Raw genomic sequence first — 23,962 nt, 5'->3', positions numbered from 1 at the left:
TCTCCTCTTCAGGTGTATAATAAATGTGTGCACGGTTCATTTACGTTCTCTTAACACGTGTATATATATGTTTCTGAGCCTCATTCCGCTCTTGCAGGTGGAGCGGCTTCCTCATGTGCGCAGTGGCCATGTCATTGGTGGTCGCCCCGATGTTCAGTTTCCCAAAGAAGCTTCCTCCGCGGCCGCACAAGAAATCCAAGCAGGGCAGTGACGAGCCGGGAGCCGAGGACCCTGGGAAGAGCGAAGACAACGGACTCAAGCAGAAGTGCCCCAACAACGAGGAATCGAACGCTTCTTCGTCCGTCGGCTTTGGCAAGGACATCAGAGGTTAGCTAATCGTGGAAGCGTTCGGCTTCGCCGCGCAAACCTCAAAGGTTTATGGATGCGATTCGAACCGCCGGTGGTGCTAGCTGTGTAGAAGTAGTACAAAAAAAAAATTGGTTCCAAAATTACGGATCTAAAATGATGACGAGATCGCAAGATCACATTCAGATTCGAGCGTGCCAGGTTCTCATACCCACATGCTTTAACAATACATCATTTTTCGATTTAAAGCTTTCGTGACTGCAGGGATTCATCTTCTTGGTTCTTTTGGTAAAGTCACGTGACTTTACCGAAAGAACCAAGAAGATGAATACATCGTTTATAAGCAGCTTCGGAGGCACTCGCTGAGTTCATTATGTTCAAGGGTGCTTTGAAAATCACCTTTTCTTTATTCATCTCTTAAATACCAAATATTGTACGCTATCTAAGTTTGACAAGGTATTTGGAAATTATAATCCGAATAGTACACTTTTAATATATCTATACTGGAATGTCTCTTTCTATCTGCAATTTTTCGTTGTCACCCTGTCTCAATGTATTCATCTCTCCTCTCGCTGCATTCATCTGCTCCCTACTTTGTCTCCCTTTCTATCTGTTTGTATCTCCCTCTGTATCCCCGTGTCTCTCATTGTCCGTGTTTCCCTCTTGCTATCAATCGTTTTTATCGATCTTCTTTATACTCCTAGGTTTTTTCGGTAAAGCCACGTAGGTAAAAATAAAAATAAATAATAAAAATTATAGAAATAATAATGCAAATAAAATAATAATATAATAATACAATTATTATTTTCTATTATTATTTCTATAATTTGTATTATTTATTTTTATTTTTACCTATGTGACTTTACCGAAAAAACCTAAGAGTATGAATCCTTGCAGTCACGAAAGCTTCAAATCTAGAATTATCTTCTTTATCTCTTTGTCTCTCTGTCTCTCTCTGTGTTCTTCTGTCTCTCTTGTCCGTCGACCTCCGTGTAACCCTCCCCATCTTTCTCTCCATGTTTCATTTACCAGCCTCTGTCTCCTTAACCTGTCTTCTTCACTCCGTCCCATCGTCATTGTCTCTAGAATTCCCCCTTTGTTTCATCTTGCCCGTCTGTGTCTGTGTCTCTCCATCATCGTCTATTGCTGACTTGTCTCGATGTCTTTCGCTGCCTGAGCCTCTCTCCCTATATCAGTTTTGCGGAGTGAAAATTTTGCGTGCCCATTATTATATTTCACTTCTTTAACCGTGCTGGCTTACGACACACACACACACCACACACTAAACAAAAAGCCAGTGTTATCTTACACCAAACGCAGATCAGTCAGTCAGATTATTTCGGGTATTTTTTTTTCTCCTGTCCAACCTACGCAGTCTTTTCCCAACGTTCTGCACAGGCCACCGCTTCTGGCATCGGCATTGCCAAATCTTGAGGAGTAGAGTTGTGGTGCTGAGGGGCATCTCAGGAGATGATCCACGGGTCGCTTCTCCTGACAAGCTCATTGGTCGGTTGTGTAGAAGCCCCCCCGCCTCCCCCCCCGTGATTTAATGAGAGTTGAGCTAAGGAGGTTTCTTTGCAATGGTGACCTGGCTAAAATGGCAAGCATGTCACATGGTGAATGGAGGGTTTACAGTTTCAATTATTAGGTGTAGCCCTGTGAGCCATTCGGCTCTTGAATCAGGTGCAACCGCAACAAACAAAAACGTGAACAAGAAACATCTTAAAGTGACTACGCGCAAACAGAAAAATCCAGGAAAAAACAGCAAAGTGTTGCAGAAAAAGCACCGAATATCAATGCTGTGTGCAAAAATCCCAGTGGGATGCAAGTCAAACAACAACAACCACAAGACGATTTAGAATAAAGCTATCAGTCTAACTCTGTACTACAACAAAGAAATATGGCTAAACCAAAACGTTTTCTAAATCACCAAAATAAAGCGATAAAAGCAATGTAACAGTGATCATTGCTTTACAGTAGTTTCATGGAAGAGAAGCGGGGAGAATGTTTTATAAACACGGTTCATAAACAACCAGTACGATACATAGGGGACATCTAGTAGGCAATTCAAACTAAACATATTTGACACAATTGAGAGAAACTTACATATGGCATTCAAATGGTATTTAAACACAACGTGAATAACAATTGCATTTGCTATTTTAAAGTAACTGTTTTTGGGTTCATATTCTTGGTTCTTTCGGTAAAGTCACGTAGAAGGGAAGCAATAAAATAATAAAAATATAAAACACTAAAATTCTCACGACGTTTCGATTGCAACACAAGCAATCATCATCAGGTGTGAAAACCACAGCAAGAAAATTTTAAAAAAGTGGCCACTTTTTTCAAATGATTGCTTGTGTTGCAATCGAAACGTCGTGAGAATTTTATTGTTTTATATTTTTATTATTTCATTGTTTCCCTTCTACGTGACTTTACCGAAAGAACCAATGATATGAATCCCTGCAGTCACGAAAGCTTTAAATAAAAATAAGTTTTTGGGTTGTTTATTTCTTCCAAAACTGGCATGAACAATGTTCCAGTCACAAATGGATTGCCTAATTGCATTCTAAAGTGCGGCACTATTGGCCATAAAGCAATGCCCTCAATGCCGACAAAGATGGCAGGGTCAGAATATGGTGTTTAGTGTACAATTAATTCCAGAACGTAGTTAAAATAGGCATGCTACGTAATCGCTATCATGTAACCCATTAAGTGCAGCGTAATTAAGGATCATTGACCCAGCTCTGTCAGAAAATGAATTTACCATCTGCCTGTAAGCAGGGCCAGATTAATTCAGGGGCTTAATGACATAAAATTGGTAATTAGAGCAAGCCCATTACTACGTATACTACTACCACCAGTACTATGCAGAGTGTAGTGTAGGCTTAAACATGTGTATAGCACACAAAAACTAGAACTGAAATAACCAAAGTAAAAGGTGGTGGTGAAAATCTGAATCTTTCTTTAACCTTGAGAAATTCGATGAGCTATGAAGCAGTTTTTTCACAAATGTCCAGTAGGGGCACGGGGTCAGAAAGTGACAGCGGCAACCAAATGCAAAAATAAACCGATAGGAGTGCAAAGCATCTTAAAGGAAAGCAAATCACTGAAAATAAATATATTTAATAGATAAAGCATATATGTTCGAATTGCGTAAGTACAGCAAACTTCCAAGCTTGGGCAAGGCAATTAAACAACAGCAAGAACAATCCCAGACCACACCAAGAAAACGCAGACAAAGATCTCCCATGTAGCCTTAACAGACTGTAGGGGCAAGTGCTGTTAGCGAGCACCTATGAAGGCAGGCACGGCACACGAGGGGGTGGGTGGCCAACACCACGCCCGGTCACCTTTGTCTCCCTAGTGGCGATGTTTACACACTGCACCAGGTACTCATTTGAGGCTGAGTCGACCTAGGGGAGGCCCAGAACTGGTTGAGATAATCGTCACTGGATATTGGCCGTCAACGGGAATGGAATCTGGGTCGCCACGTTCGTAGCGCGGCGCGCTAACCGCTACACTACCGCTCCCCCCAAGACAACAACACACAGTCCCCCAGTCGAGGAGGGAAAGGATTGAATACACAGAGAGGGCGTCCCCCAAACCTACAACAGCCCCCCGTGACCCCCCATCAAACTGATTGACTCTGACGTGTCCGATGATGACCCCCCCCCCCCCCCGTGTGCCCGTTTATACCGCAGAGCTCCCTCGAGCGGCCGCGCGCATCCTGGGAAACTGCACCTTCCTCTTCATGAGCCTCTCCTACACCGCGGAAAACGCCATCGTCACCGCCTTCATCACCTTCATACCCAAGTTCATCGAGTCTCAGTTCGGCATCCGAGCCTCAAGCGCCAGCATCTACACGGGTATGCTCAGGGCGCCGAGATGTTCACTCCCTCGCCTGGTAGGCGGGGAGGGTCGTGGCTTCGATCCCGACCCCCTGACACCTGTATCAGCGGTCGCAACCGGGTACCCGATACCCGTACCCTACCCGATACCCGGCTACATGTACCCGGCCAGGTACGGTTACCCGTTTGCGACCCTGGTGCAGCCGGGTACGGGTACGGGTAGGCCGTGAGTCACTGGTGAGTAACCGTTTGTCACTCATTTCGGGTAGGGTACGGGTAGCCGTACCCGGCCGGGTACGGTTACCCGTTTGCAACCCTGGTGCGGCCGGGTACGGGTAAGAAATCAAAACCCGTTTGCGACCTCTGACCTGTATATATTTGGAGTCTGCGTGTTCTCCCCGTGGTCACGTAGATCTTTCTCTGGATCCTCCAGTTTTCCCCCTTCACGTTTATAAACACGGGTTTTCGAGTATTTTGCTGCTATACATCTCCACATTGAGCAGTAATTGTTTAAATTTCGATTTAAAGCTTTCGTGACTGCAGGGATTCATCTTCTTGGTTCTATCGGTAAAGTCACGTAGAAGGAAAATAATAAAATAATAAAAATAAAACATAATAAAATAATTCTCACGACGTTTCGGCCACAACGCAAGCAGCCGTCCTCAGGTGAAGAACAGGTCGTGAGAATTATTTATTATGTTTTATTTTTATTATTTTATTATTTCCCTTCTACGTGACTTTACTGTAATTGTTTATTCTGAAAAAGAGCTATACAGCTCAGTGCGCCTTACCTGGTATAATCAAAAGTAGCTTTAATAGTTCAACAAAGAAGGGCAGCATATGCTTGCATCTAATCACAATGTCAAATTGCTGTGCGCAGTGTCGCATCTAATGAGCCCGTACGTAGCGAGGTCTCCATGCCACCCTTGATACTGAACCTCTGAGTTTTAAGCATTCATGTTTAACCCCGAGATTCATCGAGGCTCATTAGTCTGACTGCAGGAGGACTCAGGCAATATCATTGAATGATAAGAAACCTGAAAGTGCTTTCTTCTGTCTCCCTGGGCCTCAGGCAATAATGCTGCACCCTGAGAGTCCTACAGATGTTTCAGTCTGGCTCTGTGCCTCAACAATAACACTGAACTTTAGGTATCCTGAGTGTGCTCCAGTATGCCTTTGTAAGTCAAGGGAAATAACATTGAATCTCAAGAATCCTAATAATCAGGCTACAGTTTACATTATAGACTGCCAGTACACTCACTCCGGTTAAGAACCAGTCTACATCTTCTTGGTTCTTTCGGTAAAGTCACGTAGAAGGGAAGTAATAAAATAATAAAAATAAAACATAATAAAACAATTCTCACGACGTTTCGGCCACAACGCAAGCAGCCGTCCTCTTCGCCTGAGGACGGCTGCTTGCGTTGTGGCCGAAACGTCGTGAGAATTGTTTTATTATGTTTTATTTTTATTATTTTATTACTTCCCTTCTACGTGACTTTACCGAAAGAACCAAGAAGATGAATCCCTGCAGTCACGAAAGCTTTAAATCGAAACCAGTCTACAGTTTACATGAGTGTTTTTTAGTTTTTTATTATTTTTCTTTTATTTTTATTCACTTTATTTATTATTTTTCTATCTACGTGACTTTACCGAAAGAACCAAATAATATCAATCCTCAAGGTGTCTCAGTCAATCCTAACGAACTATAAGCATTCCTAAAGAGTCGCATCATGTGGTTGTGTGAGCGTATGCAGTGACTGCTCATATCTGCACGTATATATATAATCAAAATATGTAAAAATAACACAAATTAATCCGTAATTATATCTACCGGATGTTGTGACGTCACATCCTGTCTAACGTCCATGTCCCATGCACCATTGACTTTCTGGCGATGCACGCTACGTATTATTTTTCATTATTATTATTTTATAGGTGTAATGGGGCAGCCCTGCAATATCTCACTCGTGCCATTGTTGGTTGAGGGGTCTCCACTTGCTGGAGCACTAGACAGCCCCTCTGGAGGGTATTTGGCCTACTCTTTTATGCTCACTAGACGTCTTGGGAGAGGAACAACTTAGAACTATAGATGTGTAACTGTGTAAACATCTTTTTGGTTCTTTCGGTAAAGTCACGTAGAATGGAAATCATAATATAATAAAAATAAAACACAATAAAATAATTCTCACGACGTTTCGGCCACAACGCAAGCAGCCGTCCTCAGGTGAAAGAACCAAGAAGATGAATCCCTGCAGTCACGAAAGCTTTAAATCGAAATGTGTAATCATCATTTGCTTCTGCTCTATACAGTCTGGTGAGAAAGTCAGTGGCTTTTACAATGGAGCCTCCAATAAATGTGTCGTCAATTTTCTGCATGAGTCTCGTGTGACGTGACTGGTTTCGCGATGTTAGGGAATTTAACATACGTTGATGTGCAGTTTTATTTTAATATTTGATTGTAAATTTTGGAACTATAACAACAGCCAATCCTTATTCAACATTGGGTGCGATATTGCGATAAAAAAAATCAATGGTGAATCATTAGCAGATCATTGGTAATGACGTTACAAGGTCTTCAGCAGACATGTTATTGTGGATTTTGTATTCTTTCACGGAAGAAGGAATGTCCAAAACAGCGTAATTACCTAAATTTTGTGCTCAAGGTTAACTTTAAGCGATGTTCATGAATTGGGAAATGCTTTTTCCGAAGAATGGTCCCCGTATAGTAGTAGACACGGCCTGTCAATCACTATTGTTTAGACGCTGTACATGCCACCCATACAGCCCGAATGAATGGTCTTCGGTTGACGTCAGTGGCTCTCATGCAATTGTGTGATAAGAAAAATATCGGGGAAAAAAAACTCCCTTGCGGCAAAAGTGAGTGCCTTTCTGAAGGAAATAATCACAAAAGCCTCAGTCTTCAGGTAACCTTGAAATTCAGCGCCAAATGGTGGGAAATTGTATTTTCTTTCAAGTGGACAACGCACATCCGTATATTGGCCTTTTGGAATTCATTCACCGGTAGCGTAGCTAAGGGATGCTACCGTTGTGCAATGGTTAGCATTCTGGACGACTTGCAATCCAGGGGTCACTGATTTCGACCTTATGGCGCGACAGTTAACGCAATCGATGAGTTGATTAAATCCACCACTGCCTCTATCCATCCAGCAGTGGAGATGGTTACATCTGAGTTGGTCGATGTGGTGGGTCGTGTGTCGAGGGGTAAAGTGTTGATACTGCCACCTCCTCCAAGATGATTGATCAGTGCGGTAGAGCAGGCCAAAATGACCTTGTGAGGGGCTCTCTAAATCCCCTTCTGTTGGAGCCTCTTCTCTTATATCGATTCATAACGCACCATATTCCGAGGTGCTTTAGAGCAATTATGAAATTATACATCAGATGATCGTGGTTGAGATAAAGAGTGTGGTGATCAGGAGTGGTGGTGTATTTGTGGTGACAGGAAATTAGGTGAGAGTGGTTAAGGGGGGGTTGGCATACAAGAAATGACATGGGTTGGGGTAGTTGTAGGGGTAGTGATAGGGGTAGTGATAGGGGTTGGGGTAGTCATAGGGGTAGTGATAGGGGTTGGCGTAGTGATAGGGGTTGGTGTAGTGATAGGGGTTGGGGTAGTGATAGGGGTTGGGGTAGTAGTGACAGGGCTTGGGGTAGTGATGGGGTTTGGGGTAGTGATAGGGGTAGTGGTAATGATAAGGGTTGGGGTAGTGATTGGGGTTTGGGGTAGTGATAGGGGTTGGGGTAGTGATTGGGGTAATGTTAGTGGTAGTGATAGGAGTAGGGGTAGTGATAGGGGTAGTGGTAATAATAGGGGTTGGGGTATGCCTGGTGATATCTGGGGAGTAGCAGTCGCTGTAGGATGGGAGAAGAGAGGGGGGTTGCTTTAAGGGAGGAATGGAAACAGTTCGTAAAGACGATAATTTTTTTGTGCAGTGAGAGTTTGTAATAAGTCGTATCTGATACCAGAAAGTCAACTTGGTGACATCGAAACATTCGGTAGATATTATTATTATCATCGCACAGCAGATGGAGAACAAACGACGATGACCTTTGACCTCCTTTGACCAATTCATTCACCGCAACCTCTTGACCAAACGCGCAGGCATCGTGATCGTCCCAAGCGCTGGCGTGGGCATTGTGATTGGCGGCCTCATCATCAAGAAACTCAAGCTGGGTGCTCGCGAATCCGCCAAGCTGGCCATGATCTGCTGCGGAGTCTCTCTGCTCTGCTTCTCGACGCTCTTCATCGCCGGCTGCGAGAGCATCAACCTGGGAGGCATCAATATCCCCTACACCACAGGGTCAGACCTCGCAAGCCAGTTGCGGCCGACTTTCGCGCCACCGCTTCGAGCGCTCGCGACACAATGATGGGCGGTTAAATTTCGATTTAAAGCTTTCGTGACTGCAAGGATTCATCTTCTTGGTTCTTTTGGTAAAGTCACGTCGAAGGGAAGTAATAAAATAATAAAAATAAAACATAATAAAATATTTTTATTATTTTATTACTTCCCTTCTACGTGACTTTACCGAAAGAACATAGAAAATGATGGGCAGTTCGATTTAATCGTTAAAATTACGAAGTTGCGACGGCGCGAAAGATAAAAAAAATAATTGGCGCGCGGAAACGTCACGCTCTCGTGGATTTAACGTGCGTTGCGATATATTGACGGTATAAAAAAACGTGCGCCCGTGTTGAAATGAAACGTGCATTTGGCATCAATGCTGTGGCGTGTAAACTGTTAAACAATTTTTCATGGAACGATCCTTTCCCCCACAGCGATTCGAGGAACGGTCACGATTCGGGATAATATTCAACTCAAGATTCGGTTGTGTTGCTCTCGTTTATACAGTCCAGTTTCATCCAGTAGCCTGCAAAGGTAACATCAGCATATCACTTTCAGCACCACCACCAACGGTCAATCCACTGCTGGATGAAGACCTACCGCAAGCGGCCGCCTTCGCCTGCGATACAGATTTAATAAAACAAAAGCCCACTTAAATTTCGATTTAAAGCTTTCGTGACTGCAGGGATTCATCTTCTTGGTTCTTTCGCTAAAGTCACGTAGAAGGGAAATAATAAAATAATGAAAATAAAACATAATAAAATAATTCTCACGACGTTTCGGCCACAACGCAAGCAGCCGTCCTCAGGTGAAGAACAGGTCTGTCATTCAGACGCTGTCTTTCCGACAGACCTGTTCTTCACCTGAGGACAGCTGCTTGCGTTGTAGCCGAAACGTCGTGAGAATTATTTTATTATGTTTTATTTTTATTATTTTATTATCTCCCTTCTACGTGACTTTACCGAAAGAACCAAGAAGAAAAAATCCCACTTCTTTTTCCACCACAATTCAATCCGCGCATCTCGAGCGCACGATCAATCTCAATCAACGCAACGATCCCCGAAAAACGCGCACTCCGCATCGCACCGCGGCGGCGGCGGCGTTAAACTGCTCCGTTGCCCAATGCCCGTCAATGCGCGTACGCGCGCGTTACCTATCTATGCATGTACGTCGAACTTCTTTCGCGCCCTACCGAGCCGACCGTAGCTAACTGGAGGGGCCCCGTTGACGCGCGCCCCCCCCCCCCCCCCGGCACCGTACGCGACACGCCGCTACGAAAACCCACGCCGTTCGCGCCGAGCAAACGCGTCAAACGGGCCGCCACCCAACGCGCCCCGTCGGGTCTGCTGCCAGGCCCTCCCTGAAGGTGACGCGGCGGAACCTGACGTGGGAGTGCAACGTGAACTGCGGCTGCCGCATGCAGCAGTACAGCCCCGTGTGCGGCTCCGACGGCATCACCTACTTCAACCCCTGCCTGGCCGGCTGCACGGCCGCCTCCAGGGATTCGGCCAGCGGGGTACGACGCTGCACGCGCTTGGCCAATGCAGCTCCACCACCACCACCACCACCGCCACCACCGCCACCACCACCGCCACCGCCACCACCACCGCCACCGCCACCGCCACCAACACCACCACCGCCACCGCCACCACCGCCACCGCCACCGCCACCGCCGCCGCCGCCGCCGCCGCGCCACCGCCACTACCGCCACCACTACCCCGCCACCACCACCACCACCGCCACCACCACCGCCACCGCCACCACCACCGCCACCGCCACCGCCACCACCACCGCCACCACCACCACCGCCACCACTACCACCAACCACCACTAACCACCACCACCAACCACCACTAACCACCAAGTGGGTTCAAGTGTTTCGATTTACAGCTTTCGTGACTGCAGGGATTCATCTTCTTGGTTCTTTCGGTAAAGTCACGTAGAAGGGAAATAATAAAATAATAAAAATAAAACATAATAAAATAATTCTCACGACGCTTCGGCCACAACGTAAGCAGCCGTCCTCAGGTGGAGAACAGGTCTGTCGGCTGCTTGCGTTGTGGCCGAAACGTCGTGATAATTATTTTATTATGTTTTATTTTTATTACTTTATTATTTCCCTTCTACGTGACTTTACCGAAAGAACCAAGAAGAGGGCTCAAGTGTGTTCGTTCCCAACGGGCCTGACCAATTGTTTTTTTTTTATCCCCACAGTTGTTGTTGTTGTTGCGAATGTCTGTATGGTGTGCGTGGCCATGTTTGTGCCTATTGCTGCTGCTGCTGCCGTTGGCGGTTCTGCCACGGAGGTTGTCGCAGCCACTTGTAATCTGAGTGTCGAGCTGCGGGTTGAGTGTTTCATTCCCTCCTGGTTTTGGCCACGTGCTGCCACGGGGCATATTCGGTTCGTTCAACTCTCGGTCGTTGGTGCTGGGTATGGCATAAAACTTTAGATGGAGGGGGTTGAAATTAAAGAGTTTGGATGTCTCTTCTGGGTGCCACGGCAGCGAGATGTTAACTACCTCGCCTGGTATACAGGAGGTCGTGGGTTCGATCCCTAACCCTTGACGCCTGCTGCTGTATATTTGGAGTTTGCGTGTTCTCCCCGTAGTCGCGTGGATTCTTTTCGAGGTCCTCCGGTTTTTACCTTCACATTTAGAAACGTGCGTTGAGAGTATTTGGCTTCTATAAATTATCCACACGATAAGCCACTCAGTAGAGCTATCAGTTGTGACCTTTTGAAAATGTACGTTTTGTATCACACTATGAAAAGATGATGAAATCCAAAATGTTCCTTGTACACTCCATCTAGATAGAAATGTTGAACTGATGTCACACCGTGTGTAGCCAACCGTGCTAATTGGAGTTGTCCGGGAAGGGCAACAAACTAAACACAATGATTACGTTTTAAAGAAATTCGTCTTCAATCTACATTTAAAACTGCATAGCTCCAGTCGCTTCCTAATATCGGAAGTAAGACCATTCCAGATGACCGCAGAAGCACATCTGAAAGCGTGCGATGCAGTCGCCATTTTTGTTCGATGGCTAGCCATAACTATTTAATAATTATCACGAAACTTGAGCAAATCAGCCGCTCGCTGTGCTGTGCTCTTGCTCCGTGCACCTATTTGCCATCCCCTCTCTCCCCTCCGATTCGCACGGCTGGCTACGCACGGCGTGAAAGAGGTTCAACGCACGTGCGTTCAAAGCGCCCTGCACGTGACCCGACGTTCGACCGACATCCGTGTAACCTCCCGCTCTCGCTCTCCCGCTCGCTCCCACTCCGGCCGCTCGCAGAACATCCACAACTTCACGGACTGCGCGTGCATCCAGAGCCAGAAGGTGATCGCACAGACGGAGAGCGGCCACCGGGGACACATCCACTTGGTGATCATCAAGACGTTCCTGCACGAGAGCGGCCACGCGCTGCCGGGAAAGTGCACCAGAGACTGCCGCACGCTGGTGCCCTTTCTGATCTTCCTCTTCATCGTCACGCTCATCACGGCCTGCGCTCAGCCCTCCGCCATCATCGTCACGCTCAGGTGCTGCGGTCCTTTCCGATTCCAAGAACACAGGATGAGATGTTTCTATCCTTTGTGCAAGCACTTCCAAGAGTTCATGAACAGTGAGCCTGGTGAAATTTGGGGAGCGCATCGTCAGTAGTGTACCTTTGGTTCCTAGGGTGTTTCGGCCTTTCACACTATACACCCTCCCCAAAGGCGGCCAGCGACAGGGTGATCAATCCTACGCTTGCGTCCCATTCCCAATTAGTCATAGGAGTTGCCTTTTTGTTGATAGCCAACATCCCATGGGACTATGCATGGCAGGGGCGTCCTCCTCCCTGAGTCAAGCATTGTTGACCGCATACCTCCTGCTCCTCTCACTTCGGGGCCCAGCTGGGGTCTTTCCTCTTCATCCAGAGCCATCATCGTCACGCTCAGGTGCTGCGGTCCTTTCCGTGATGGGCTCGGGCAAAGGTGCGATTGGCTGACGTAGAGGAGAACGCATTGGGAGTGGCGGTAGTGCGGCGGTTGGCGCACAGCGCACCGCGCCACTGATCCGGCACCCTGAGTTCAATTCCCGGTTACGGCAAATGACACCAAGTGGCGAGGGATATATGAAGACGTCCTGGTCTTCCCCTGCCCCCCCCCCCCATCACCAACAACCTACACTGACCAGTTTGGTGAAGTATGGTCAAACAACCACCGTGATCGATGTGGCCTTCATTCAGCAGTGGATTTATAAAATATATATAAGCACTCGTGAGTAAAACTACATTTGGTTATTTTTACAAACTCAAAGCCAGTGAGTTTTTTAATTATTATTTTACATTTAGCTGCTCATGCCCGACTGAAGGACAATGAAGCATTGAAAGTCACAGACTACGAGATTAAGGTCTCCGTAGACCACGTGAGTTGTGGAGGATTGTTTGACCATACCTCACCATACCTCACCGTGTGGGTTGGTGAAAGTGCGGGACCCAGGACCAGTTCAGGTATCACTCGCTGCTGGAATTAACCGTGGCCAGAGTTCAAACTCAGGTCGCCAGGTACATAGCGTAGTATGTTAACCACAGTACCACCAATTCCCCGCCAAAACAAGAGAAAATTAATATGCACGTTTTAATAGCCCCAGGCAGGCTACGTGTTATCAATAACCGATAATGGTGAAGAACGTGGGAATTGCACAGGGATGAGGAAGCACAATATGGTGATTAATAAAACCAATGTGCGATAAGGAGAAATGTTCAATGAGTATGTATCGTCTGATTTGTCATATGCTGGGAATTACGCCGACATACAGAAGGAGGAAAGCAGAGGACAAACTAAAATTGGAGGCATCACACTGACTGTTTAAAAAACTAATATTCTGACCAGAACCCGGTACAGATCACAAGCAATAACAAGTAAACCCGTAAAAACAAAGTTTTTCACTACAAATCCTTTATATGCGTGACATCGGGGCGGCTAGAGTCCTCTCGTCCTCTGGCTTGAGATGGCTGCCACCTATGGGTTAGATGATTGTCTGGCAGCATTAAACAATTGGTAATTAAATATTTAAAAAAATTTCCCTAAACAGTGTAAAATTTTGGAATTTTTTTCACGAAAATGCATTGTCACGCACAACGAGCCTGTGTGCAAAATGTCAGCTCGATTGGATCACGGGAAGTGGGTTAAAACACGACCGAAATATTTGCACGGTCCTAAGCAAGCAAGCGAACTTAATATAAAGGATTTAAAAGCAGAAAAGGGGGACACAGAAACCCCGTGGGCAGAAGTCCGAAACGTAGAGCTCACTGGCTGGGGGAGAGGGAGAGAAATGTATTACGAATACCTTTTTTTTTAAAAATTACCAGGTAAGGCCCATTGCCTCTTTTTATCAGAACCGACCTGGCTATCACTAAAAAAACCATCGCCTAATGAATTGGCTTCTCGTGATGTGGAAATGTATCGCATCTAAATACTCTCTGAATGAAATGATCTCACCACCCCACTTGCGTAGGGAGTGCGAGCGTGCGCACGCACTTTTTTTTGTTATAAGGGGAAGGCGAGGAAAAATGATCAAAAGTTATGGGGTGGCAGGAGGAGGTGGGTCATCGTGTTGACTGTCAATAAAAGTAAGCGGGCTTGGGCTGGACACGTCATATAGCTGGGAGGGAATTTGGCCGATGGACGAGACTGGTGACGGAGCGGCAGCCAAGAAAGGGCCACAGCTGAGAGTTTGAACGCCGCTGAGACGGTGCAATGACATGTGCAGAAGTGAGACTGCATGATGGTGTCCGAAGACCATGAAGGATGATGATGATGATGGTCGTTAATGATTGTAACGAATATGCGGTATACTCGTGGTGTAGGTGCAATACGCGAGTGTTTGTGTTTACTGGTGCTTTAACATCGTGGAAGACCGAATGATGATTATCTTTGTCTTGATCCAGATCGGTGGAAGAAACAGAAAGGCCTTTGGCACTCGGCATGCAGTTCGTGTTGCTGCGCACTCTAGGTAACATGAGATTTCATTCACCGGTAAACTCCGGCTTGCCGGACTTCGCATGTCTGGAATTCAGAATGAGCCAGGTTTTGTCCGGAAAATGTTAAAGAAAGAAAATGCTATTTAATTCTCCAGTAAACCCTGGCTAACTGGACTTCATGTGTATGGAATTCAGACTGAGCCAGGCTCGGTCCGGAAACTGGTAAAGCGAAAAAATGCGATTTCATTCTCTGGTAAACCCCGGCTAACCGGACTTCACGTATCCAGAATTCAGACTGAGCCTGGCTCAAAATGTTCAAGCAAAATAGCTATCTGCAAGCCAAAAAGGCCACCTCTATAGATAAACATTTCCACACTCTCAGCAACCCAACAATGCTAAGCCCGCACCCATGCTACACAGCCCCCAGGCCACCAGGAGAATGATGACAAAAGTGTTCAGTGGCGAGCTTGCAATGTGCAGTCCTGTAACTTTAAGATTGAGTAAACCTTGAGGTTAGTTCCAGTTAAAGTTTTCAATTTTTTGGGGGGCAAAGGTTGAAGGCGTTGACACTCGCCTCAGTGACATTTCTTAATTTGTTTATAATTTTAGATTTTTGCTTGGTAGTAGAGTTTTCCTTTGCTTGGTGAGCATGTGTGCTGATTGATGCTATATAAAATGAAAGTATTTTTTATTATCATTCCATGGTACTAAAGGAGCGGGGTCTAAGCACAAGCTAGATGAAAATAAAGAAACTAAAACACAAGTATAACCCGTAAAAACAAAGATTTTCACTATAAATCCTTGATATGCGAGTCCTCTCGTCCTCTGGCTTGAGATGGCTGCCACCTATGGGTCAGATGATTGCATTGCACCATTAAGCAATTGGTAATTAAATATAATATTTTTGTCCTAAAAAGTGTACAATTTTTGAAAAAAAATTTCACGAACATTAATTGTCACGCACAACGAGTCTGTGTGGAAAATGTCAGCTCGATTGGATCACGGGAAGTGGGTTAAAAAACGACCGAAAGATTTGCACGGTCCTAAGCAAGCAAGCGAACTTAATACAAAGGATTTAAAAAAGGCAGTTCTACCAGCCCGGTTTCGAGAGCTCTCGCCGTGGATTCGCGGCGCTTAACGGCACCTGACGCGGCGCTTGTGCCTCCCTCGCACCCGCCAGCGTACATCCCGACTCCGATCTACTTCGGCGCCGTCATCGACACCACGTGCATGCTGTGGCAGCAGCACGACTGCGGCACCTACGGCTCGTGCCTCGAGTACGACGTCACCTCCTTCCGCTTCGTCTACTTCGGCCTCGTGGCGGGCATCAAGTTCATGGGCTTCATCTTCATCTTCCTCACGTGGTACTCCATCAAGCGGCGCGAGGAGCGCGCCTCGCTGGCCGCCGGCGACAAGCCGAGCGCCGCCTCCTCGGCCGACGGGAGGCCCGGTGGCCACGGTGCCGAACGCAGCGCGCGCATTCACGGCTGCATGCGAACTCGCTCCTGCCCTTCGTTCGTGACGGGCAACCTCGCCATCGCCGCGACCGCCGCCACCGCCGCGGCCGCCGCGTCCGCGGCGGCGGCGGCCGATCCGAGGGGTGCGCCCGCCGGCAGCCCGGCGCTGGTCCATCACCGGGACTACAGCGACGGGGCGGCGTCCATCAGCCTGTGCAGCGCCGTGGCGCCGGCCGACTCCAACGACAACGTCGTGTTCGGCAGCACTCGGGTGTAGGGGTTCGTCGCGCGTCCGGTGCCTTCGGCGTGCGCGCTTGCGTGCGCACTTGCGTGCGTGTACGCAAGCACGTGAGCGTGCGTGGGTACACGCTCATGTGTGTGCTTGCGTGCACGCTTACGTGCGCGCGTGCGTACTTACGTGCGTGCGTGTGCGTGCGTGTGTGTGCACGCGTGCGTGCTTACATGCGTACGTGCGTGTGCGCGCGTGCGTGCTTACATGCGTGCATCACATCGTTGCACCGAGTTTAAGGGGACAGCATCGCAATGTGGCGATGGTGTCTCCACCCAGAGGAAGCCCTAGAGAGGCCCCTGATGGTGGGCTATTTGGCCTACTCTTCCACGTTGGCTCTACACGTCTTGGCAAAGATGGGAGTTAGTGCTGGATGTTGACACCTTACAGACATATATTGTACGTATGGCGATTGGAACTGTGAAGGGATTATAAACGTGTGCGTCTTGCAATATAGAGATAAATAAATATGAACGTGCCACGTTTGTGCAGTATCTCGTTTTAAACCGTAAAAACGTCACGTGCTAAAAAAAAGACATGAAATACCTCGGCTAATAAATTCGAAAAAAAGTTACTTAAATTCAACTTCGCAACATTTGGAATGTATAGCCATATTTACAGATATGTGTGCAAACGGTCATGAATAGAGTAGGGGCCAAACTCGTGATGACTTTAGATGAAAGTGTGTTGACGTCTCCTTTACCTGCAAAAAGGAAAGGATGGAATTATCAGCGATGCTGCATGTCAGCTGCTTAATAAATATGCGGATCTGGTCCCATGTATAGAAAGTGTACATTAGATGCAATGCAGCGGCGTACAATAACCTGATAAAAACATCGCAAACATTGCACTCACTCGGACATCTATGCCGGTCACTCGGTGCTGTATGGCAAGGCATGCCATCACAATAGCCTGCGCTCAGAAGTAAAATGTTAACCAAACCATGTAAATTATACACTCACTTTAACGGAGCATCATTCCATCCGCACGTACATAATCGTCACTGGTTACACTGAATAATGTCAGTGAAGCAAGATGATTTATTTTGGAACGTTGCAATCTGCTCACAATTCTACTGTACTAAGACATCATTAAGAGCACACGAATAAATACGGAAAGACATATGCATAAGGAAAACGTATATACAATAACCTGGATATGTAACTCAATGACACTTTAGTTTACGTGTGAAACACGTGTGCTGATGGCTTACACTCTCATGCTAAGACTAGTTATAACCTTATATGTGTAATGGAACTATAACACTATGCCTACAACACACTGATACGAAATATTTAATAAATTGTACAGCTACATTCTTAACCTAACGCAAGTTTCACAGCCGCTTGCGTTCAGCATTTGCACCTCCGATTAGCACGCTTTGGCTACTACGCGCAGTGCGAAAGAATTTCTACGTACGTTAATTTATCCTCGTGAAATTTCACCATGCACAGCAAATCTTACTCGTGTTTATACTCACACACTCCTTTCCTTGCATTCTTCTGACTTATCAGATGAAACACATTCCTCCTGCGGAGGGAGCTGGTAGGAACGTTGGGTTGCTCGGTCAATGGCCAGGGTCAACGGCGGCGTGGTGTATTCCGCAAATATGCCCGACTGTGAGGCAGAGGTCGCAAACGGGTTTTGATTCCTTACCCGTACCCGGCCGCACCAGGGTCGCAAATGGGTACCCGTATCCGGCTGGGTACGAGTACCCGTTCCCTACCCGTACCCTAACCGAAATGAGTGACAAACGGTTACTCACCAGTGACTCACGGCCTACCCGTACCCGGCCGCACCAGGGTCGCAAACGGGTACCCGTACCCGGTCGGGTACGGGTAGCCTGGTATCGGGTAGGGTAACGGGTATCGGGTACCCAGTTGCGACCTCTGCTGTGAGGGCAGGCACAAGCCGGCGTGAGGAGGTTAAACGTTGAGTTTTATAAGGGCACCACGGGGTGACCAGCCCCTCCCCACCCAGCCCCACCCCTCCTACCCCCACCCAGCTCCACCCCTCCCACCCAAGCACATTCCCCACCCAGCCCATACCCACCCTTCCCTCTCCACCCAGCCCAACCCCTCCCATTTTTGGATGCACGACGGACGGACGGACACAATAATCCCCTGTGGGCTGGTGTAACCAGGAGGTTCCTACCAGTACATATTCCGATTGATATAATTTGGCAGCAGTCGTGCGTGGCAAAAGCTCGAGTGAGAGAGAGAGTAAATGCTCAACACGCAGCCCAACCTGGCATACTACACTTGGATCTATGCTCGACCTGATATTTGCTTGATACGAATCACTGTGCGTCGATAAGATTGTACATAGTACACGCGGAAAAGTGCGTTGTCTGCAAGCGCCGATCTAGCGGCGGGATTCGCGAAACGATGCCTTCCCTAGGTAACAATTCTCATGCGTTTGTTTGGCTTGTGACGTCGTGCACCTGTCCAGATGCATTGGATCCACTTGGACAGGTATGAATTACATATCATTCATATGCAAATCTGATTAAGAAATTGCGAAATAATTGCTACCGCAATGTAACGATTGGATGCAATATTCATTGTGAGTTTGTTTTTTTACCTTCTGCTATGAATGTAAATATAAGTGGAACACATACACTATTGTAACTCAATGCAGTACTTAACCACAAAAAGCAATTTGATTTACGTAGAGTGTTTTCACAAAAATTAGCTCAGTGTATACTACACCATTGTAAAATATGTATTATTATTGAGATGCACATAAAATATAATGTACGTTCTTATAATATAACACGTCTTTTTTAGCAATACGACACCTGCGAACGAACCACTTTGCAAGAATAATGAGAAGAATGGATGATACTGGTCTGGTCATTGCTACTTTACAACCGACGATAATTCCCTTTTTACAAATCATCGTGTGATTCACGATGATTTTAGCCTCTACAAATTGAGCTAAATATAAACGCCGAGCTCCATTGTACATATTACCTTGACTTGGGTTCTCGTGAGAATGGCATGTTGTATAAAAACGCCCACAAATATATAGAGAGTGGAGCTTGTCAGGATTGCTCCAAGTGCTCTCGATGTAACAACACGCGTGTAATGATTCATCGGTGAATATTGATCGCTGTAGATTGCGCTACACGTCACGGACACACGTGTGTGAAGAATGCACACGTTTTGAGTTTGCGTATGTTGTACGTAACGGATTGGCCTGACTGCTCTCGCCACTGGAAGCCACTACATTCACCGCAGTGTAAGCACATGAAATAATGTATTATTGAATTGGGATGCGGAGTGGGGGGGGGGTGGCTAATTGTAATACTTCTTATATTCATCCGAGTTTAAAATATTTGGTGACGGAAATAGATGGGCAGCTCGGACATCAGAGCTCAGAGATCCTGGTTTAAACATTTATGTTTTAGAGCAGTGGGTCTTTAACCTTCACTGCAGCATGCACCTCTTTGGTTCTGAATCTTAAAAAAAAATGTATGTTGATAAATACAAAGCAAAACGCTTTGAACAAAAAAATCTGACCATGTCCGGCAAACCCCCAGAAAGGGCATCTTGCACCCCCAGAAGTTCGTGCCCCCGAGGTTAAGAAGAACCACTGCCCCAGAGTCACCTACGATTTAGCCGGACTCTCACGTGTAACGAGTTAATGGTCTCATCCTGTTCACGAATGACTGCACACAAGATAAACAAAAACACCCCAGGTCAAAGCGTTTTGTTTTTCATTAATGTTGGCTATAGTCTAGATTTGAAGCTTTCGTGACTGCAAGGATTCATATTCTTAGTTTTTTTCGGTAAAGTCACGTAGGTAAAACATAAAAATTAATAAAAGTAAAATAAAAATCACGACGTTTCGGAGGCAACACAAGCTTCCGTCTTCAGGTGAAACCGTCACAGCCACGACAGCTGTATCAAGTAAATGAGAGATTGCAGGAGCTACCACTCCGTTTATATAATGGTTGGAGAAGGTGGTGGGGCAAGGGCCGCATACTTATTATTATTATTACTATTATTAATATATATATTAATATAGTCTCAAGCCTCACCTTACCATATTAATAATAAGTATGCGGCCCTTGCCTCACCACCTTCTCCAACCATTATATAAACGCAGTGGTAGCTCCTGCAATCTCTCATTTACTTGATACAGCTGTCGTGGCTGTGACGGTTTCACCTGAAGACGGAAGCTTGTGTTGCCTCCGAAACGTCGTGATTTTTTTATTTAACTTTTATTAATTTTAATGTTTTACCTACGTGACTTTACCGAAAAAACCTAAGAATATGTTGGCTATATTCCCACTGTTGAAAATGACAAACATCATGTTTGACTGTCACGTGACAAATGTTTCTCTTTTACAGGGTGGATGAAAAAAGTGTTTCCCCTAATGCAGATAAGAGGTTTTTTTGCTTTAATGGAATTCAAAAGTAGTTCCAGGGACTATTTTTCCTGTCTCCCCTAACACAGGTGGCTTTGCACTGCCCTGCAAGAGTTCCGAATGGATTATTCGCCTTGAGACGTAATGCTGATACACACAATGGGAATGACATTGTGTAGAATTTTGTTGATATATATATTGTGGTCGTAATATAGTGGCTTTGCGGCAATAAAGGTAATGACATCAAAGCACTATTTAGAAGAAAATTGTCTTTGAATTGTGGCAGACGCAGAATTTGTATACGTGGCTTCATTCTTACACCTATGGTATTCATATTTTCTCGAGCCTCTTATTTGGCTGTGATTAATTGTGCAAAGGTTTAGAATCGGACTTTAATACGACTGCGTACATGAGCAGCGTGTAGAATCTAGTCGGGTTGAAACGGTGTGGGAAGAATGGACTCAAATAGCCGAGTGTGTTGTATTTATCGAGAACGAAATTTTGCAAGAGATTCAGGGATAACTGTTGTGCTTGAATCACGCTATTCTCCCGCGAGCAGGAGACGATACCGACCGTATTGACAATATTGATGCTAGCAAGCGTATCACCAAGGCCAACAGAAATGCGCTGCGATATTCAATTACCCTCGGATTGTTTTGCACGTGCATATTAGTATGCCGAACAATTGTCAAGTCTATACTCTTAGTTCTTTCGGTAAAGTCACGTAGGTAAAAAATAAAATCAAAATTAATAAAAAAACAAAAACAAAATCACGACGTTTCGGAGACAACACAAGCTTCCGTCTTCAGGTGAAACTGTCACAGCAAAATATCAGTATCATGTGAAGAGAAGTCCAAAGAGGTACGGACCTTATATATTTGTATTTTTATTAATTTTGATTTCATTTTTTACCTACGTGACTTTACCGAAAAAACTAAGAGTATGAATCCTTGCAGTCACGAAAGCTTCAAATCTAGAATTAATTGTCAAGTCTCTCCATCTGATGTGCACGTTCCTACTTTGTCAACGCAACTTAATGTTTTTGTTTGTTTAACATAGAACGATGAGAGCCCATTCAATTGAGATGCACCATCTCTTTTGCAAGGCACGCTCAGGTGAATAGACTAAACTCGACAGGAATTATTACTATTATTTAGTCGTAATATATTTGCTGGAAATGTTGCCAGCGCTTGTCCTCTTATCAAAGTTTATCGATCTATTGCATCCGCTTTATATAGAACACACTGTGCACTCTCACAGCACCCTATAGCAGCATGACCGGGCCAGCCGTAGATGCCCAATCGTTCCTCCGCGCAAAGGAGCTCAGCAACCTGTCATTCTTATCACGTTGTTCTTCGTCCACTCACGTGTTCAAACCGAACTTTCAAAATAGCGACGTCTTCGCGGCAGGCGTGGAGAAACACTGGTAGATTCATAAGGAAATGCGCTTATATTCTTGGTTCTTTCGGTAAAGTCACGTAGAAGGGAAATAATAAAATAATAAAAATGAAACATAATAATGAGCCGTTAGGACGCTGTCTTTCCGACAGCCCTGTTCTTCACCTGAGGACGGCTGCTTGCGTTGTGGCCGAAACGTCGTGAGAATTTTATCTGATTATGTTTTATTTTCATTATTTTATTATTTCCCTTCTACGTGACTTTACCGAAAGAACCAATAATATGAATCCCTGTAGTCACGAAAGCTTTAAATCGAAAAGAAATGCGCTTATTTGTAGCTGCAGCCGAAAGTGTGAGTGCAGTGGTCACATTCAAAACGATCTTGTTGGTTCTTTCGGTAAAGTCACGTAGAAGGGAAGTAATAAAATAATAAAAATAAAACACAATAAATTTTTTATTATTATTGTATTACTTCCCTTCTACGTGACTTTACCGAAAGAACCAAGAAGATGAATCTCTGCAGTCACGAAAGCTTTAAATCGAAATTCAAAACGATTTTTGAACCACTGCTTGGTGATCGATTTGGGACAGGTATACACGTGGTTTAGTAACGACATGTGCACTTGTTTACAGGAATTTACAATCTGTCTTTGGAATTGTATTAAGCTTCATGATAGCACATGTGTTGGTTTAAGACTATAAATATTTTATCAGTGGCACTGTCCTCCCAGTGGTCATACTTAGCAATATGCAACTATAATGCAAAATTATGCTAACAACTTTTTCAAGTGGAATTGATTTTTTGTAAAATAATTACCCACATACAGTAAAATACGTTTCTGTGTGTGTGTGTGTGTATATATACACTTGTATGTGAGCATTGTGACGTTTGCTTTCGAGATGTGTGTGTTATTTTGAAGGGACTGGCTGTAAGAAAATAATCACTTAAGGATGGTGGCAATCAGTGTATGCTTTAAAAATGTAAAAAAAAAACTGCATGAAATATGTTTATATATAGCTTGACTTTCGATGTATATTTTGCATCTACAATAAATGAAAACCACAATTGTATGGTTTATTTGCTATGTTTATCTTGCAACGATGCCATAATCATGCCGTGTTTATTTAACAGTCACATTCACCTACGAATAGACATTGGTCGTCACCCGGAATTTGACTATTCATGAATTCACTTTTAGTTATCTAATGTCAGTAATGTGTAGAATTAAAAGAATAATCTACGTCAGGGACAATATTTAGACACGCTTCGGAGACTCTGAGAAGATTCTAGATTTGAAGCTTTCGTGACTGCAAGGATGCATACTCTTAGTTCCTTCGGTAAAGTCACCACGTAAGTAAAAAATGAAATTAAAATTAATAAAAAATAAAATACAAATCACGACGTTTCGGAGGCAACACAAGTCTCCGTCATCAGGTGGGACCGTCACAGCCAGATTTACTGCATCAAGTGAGGCAGGGATTCAAGATGCAAGAAGTAAAATCAGTTTAGAGTTTGGTGAGGACACAGCAGCAGATGTATACTCTGAGAAGTATACTCTGAGAAGAGTTATGATCATCAGCCAGCCATGATCAATCCACTGCTGGACGAAGGCTGCTCTGCCTAGGCGTTACCAATCTATTCTAGATCGGATCATTCGTACTAGCCTGGCAACAGGCGAGACAAACCTCGCTTCATCTTCTTGGTTTTTTCGGTAAAGTCACGTAGAAGGGAAATAATAAAATAATAAAAATAAAACATAATAAAATAATTGTCACGACGTTTCGGCCACAACGCAAGCAGCCGTCTTCAGGTGAAGAACAGGTCTGTCGGAAAGACAGCGTCTGAATGAAACACCACCAGGCTTGGAGCGTATATTTAAGCTGGGTTGGAGGGAGAAGAGCGCCTTGACAAAATAATGTGCACATCAAGAGGAATTTAGCATATTTATGGAAAATGCAGATA

The 23,962-nt window shown here is 45.2% G+C and overlaps 1 protein-coding gene across 1 annotated transcript in view; it reads left to right on the top strand.

Moving 5' to 3' along the window:
* Positions 1-18,212, top strand: part of LOC133349303 (solute carrier organic anion transporter family member 5A1-like) — a 41,625-nt gene extending 23,413 nt beyond the window's left edge. Inside the window, 7 exon segments of the mRNA XM_061562679.1 lie at positions 98-327; positions 4,011-4,175; positions 8,275-8,473; positions 9,869-10,031; positions 11,810-12,054; positions 14,448-14,512; positions 15,661-18,212. Coding sequence (XP_061418663.1) covers positions 98-327; positions 4,011-4,175; positions 8,275-8,473; positions 9,869-10,031; positions 11,810-12,054; positions 14,448-14,512; positions 15,661-16,214 — 1,621 coding nt within the window. The 3' untranslated portion in view covers positions 16,215-18,212.
* The last annotated feature ends 5,750 nt before the right edge of the window (positions 18,213-23,962 follow it).

This window comes from Lethenteron reissneri, chromosome 29 (assembly GCF_015708825.2).
Source record: "Lethenteron reissneri isolate LAM-NWPU_2019-01 chromosome 29, ASM1570882v1, whole genome shotgun sequence".
Lineage (NCBI taxonomy): Eukaryota > Metazoa > Chordata > Hyperoartia > Petromyzontiformes > Petromyzontidae > Lethenteron > Lethenteron reissneri.
This window is presented reverse-complemented; position numbering and strand designations above follow the sequence as displayed.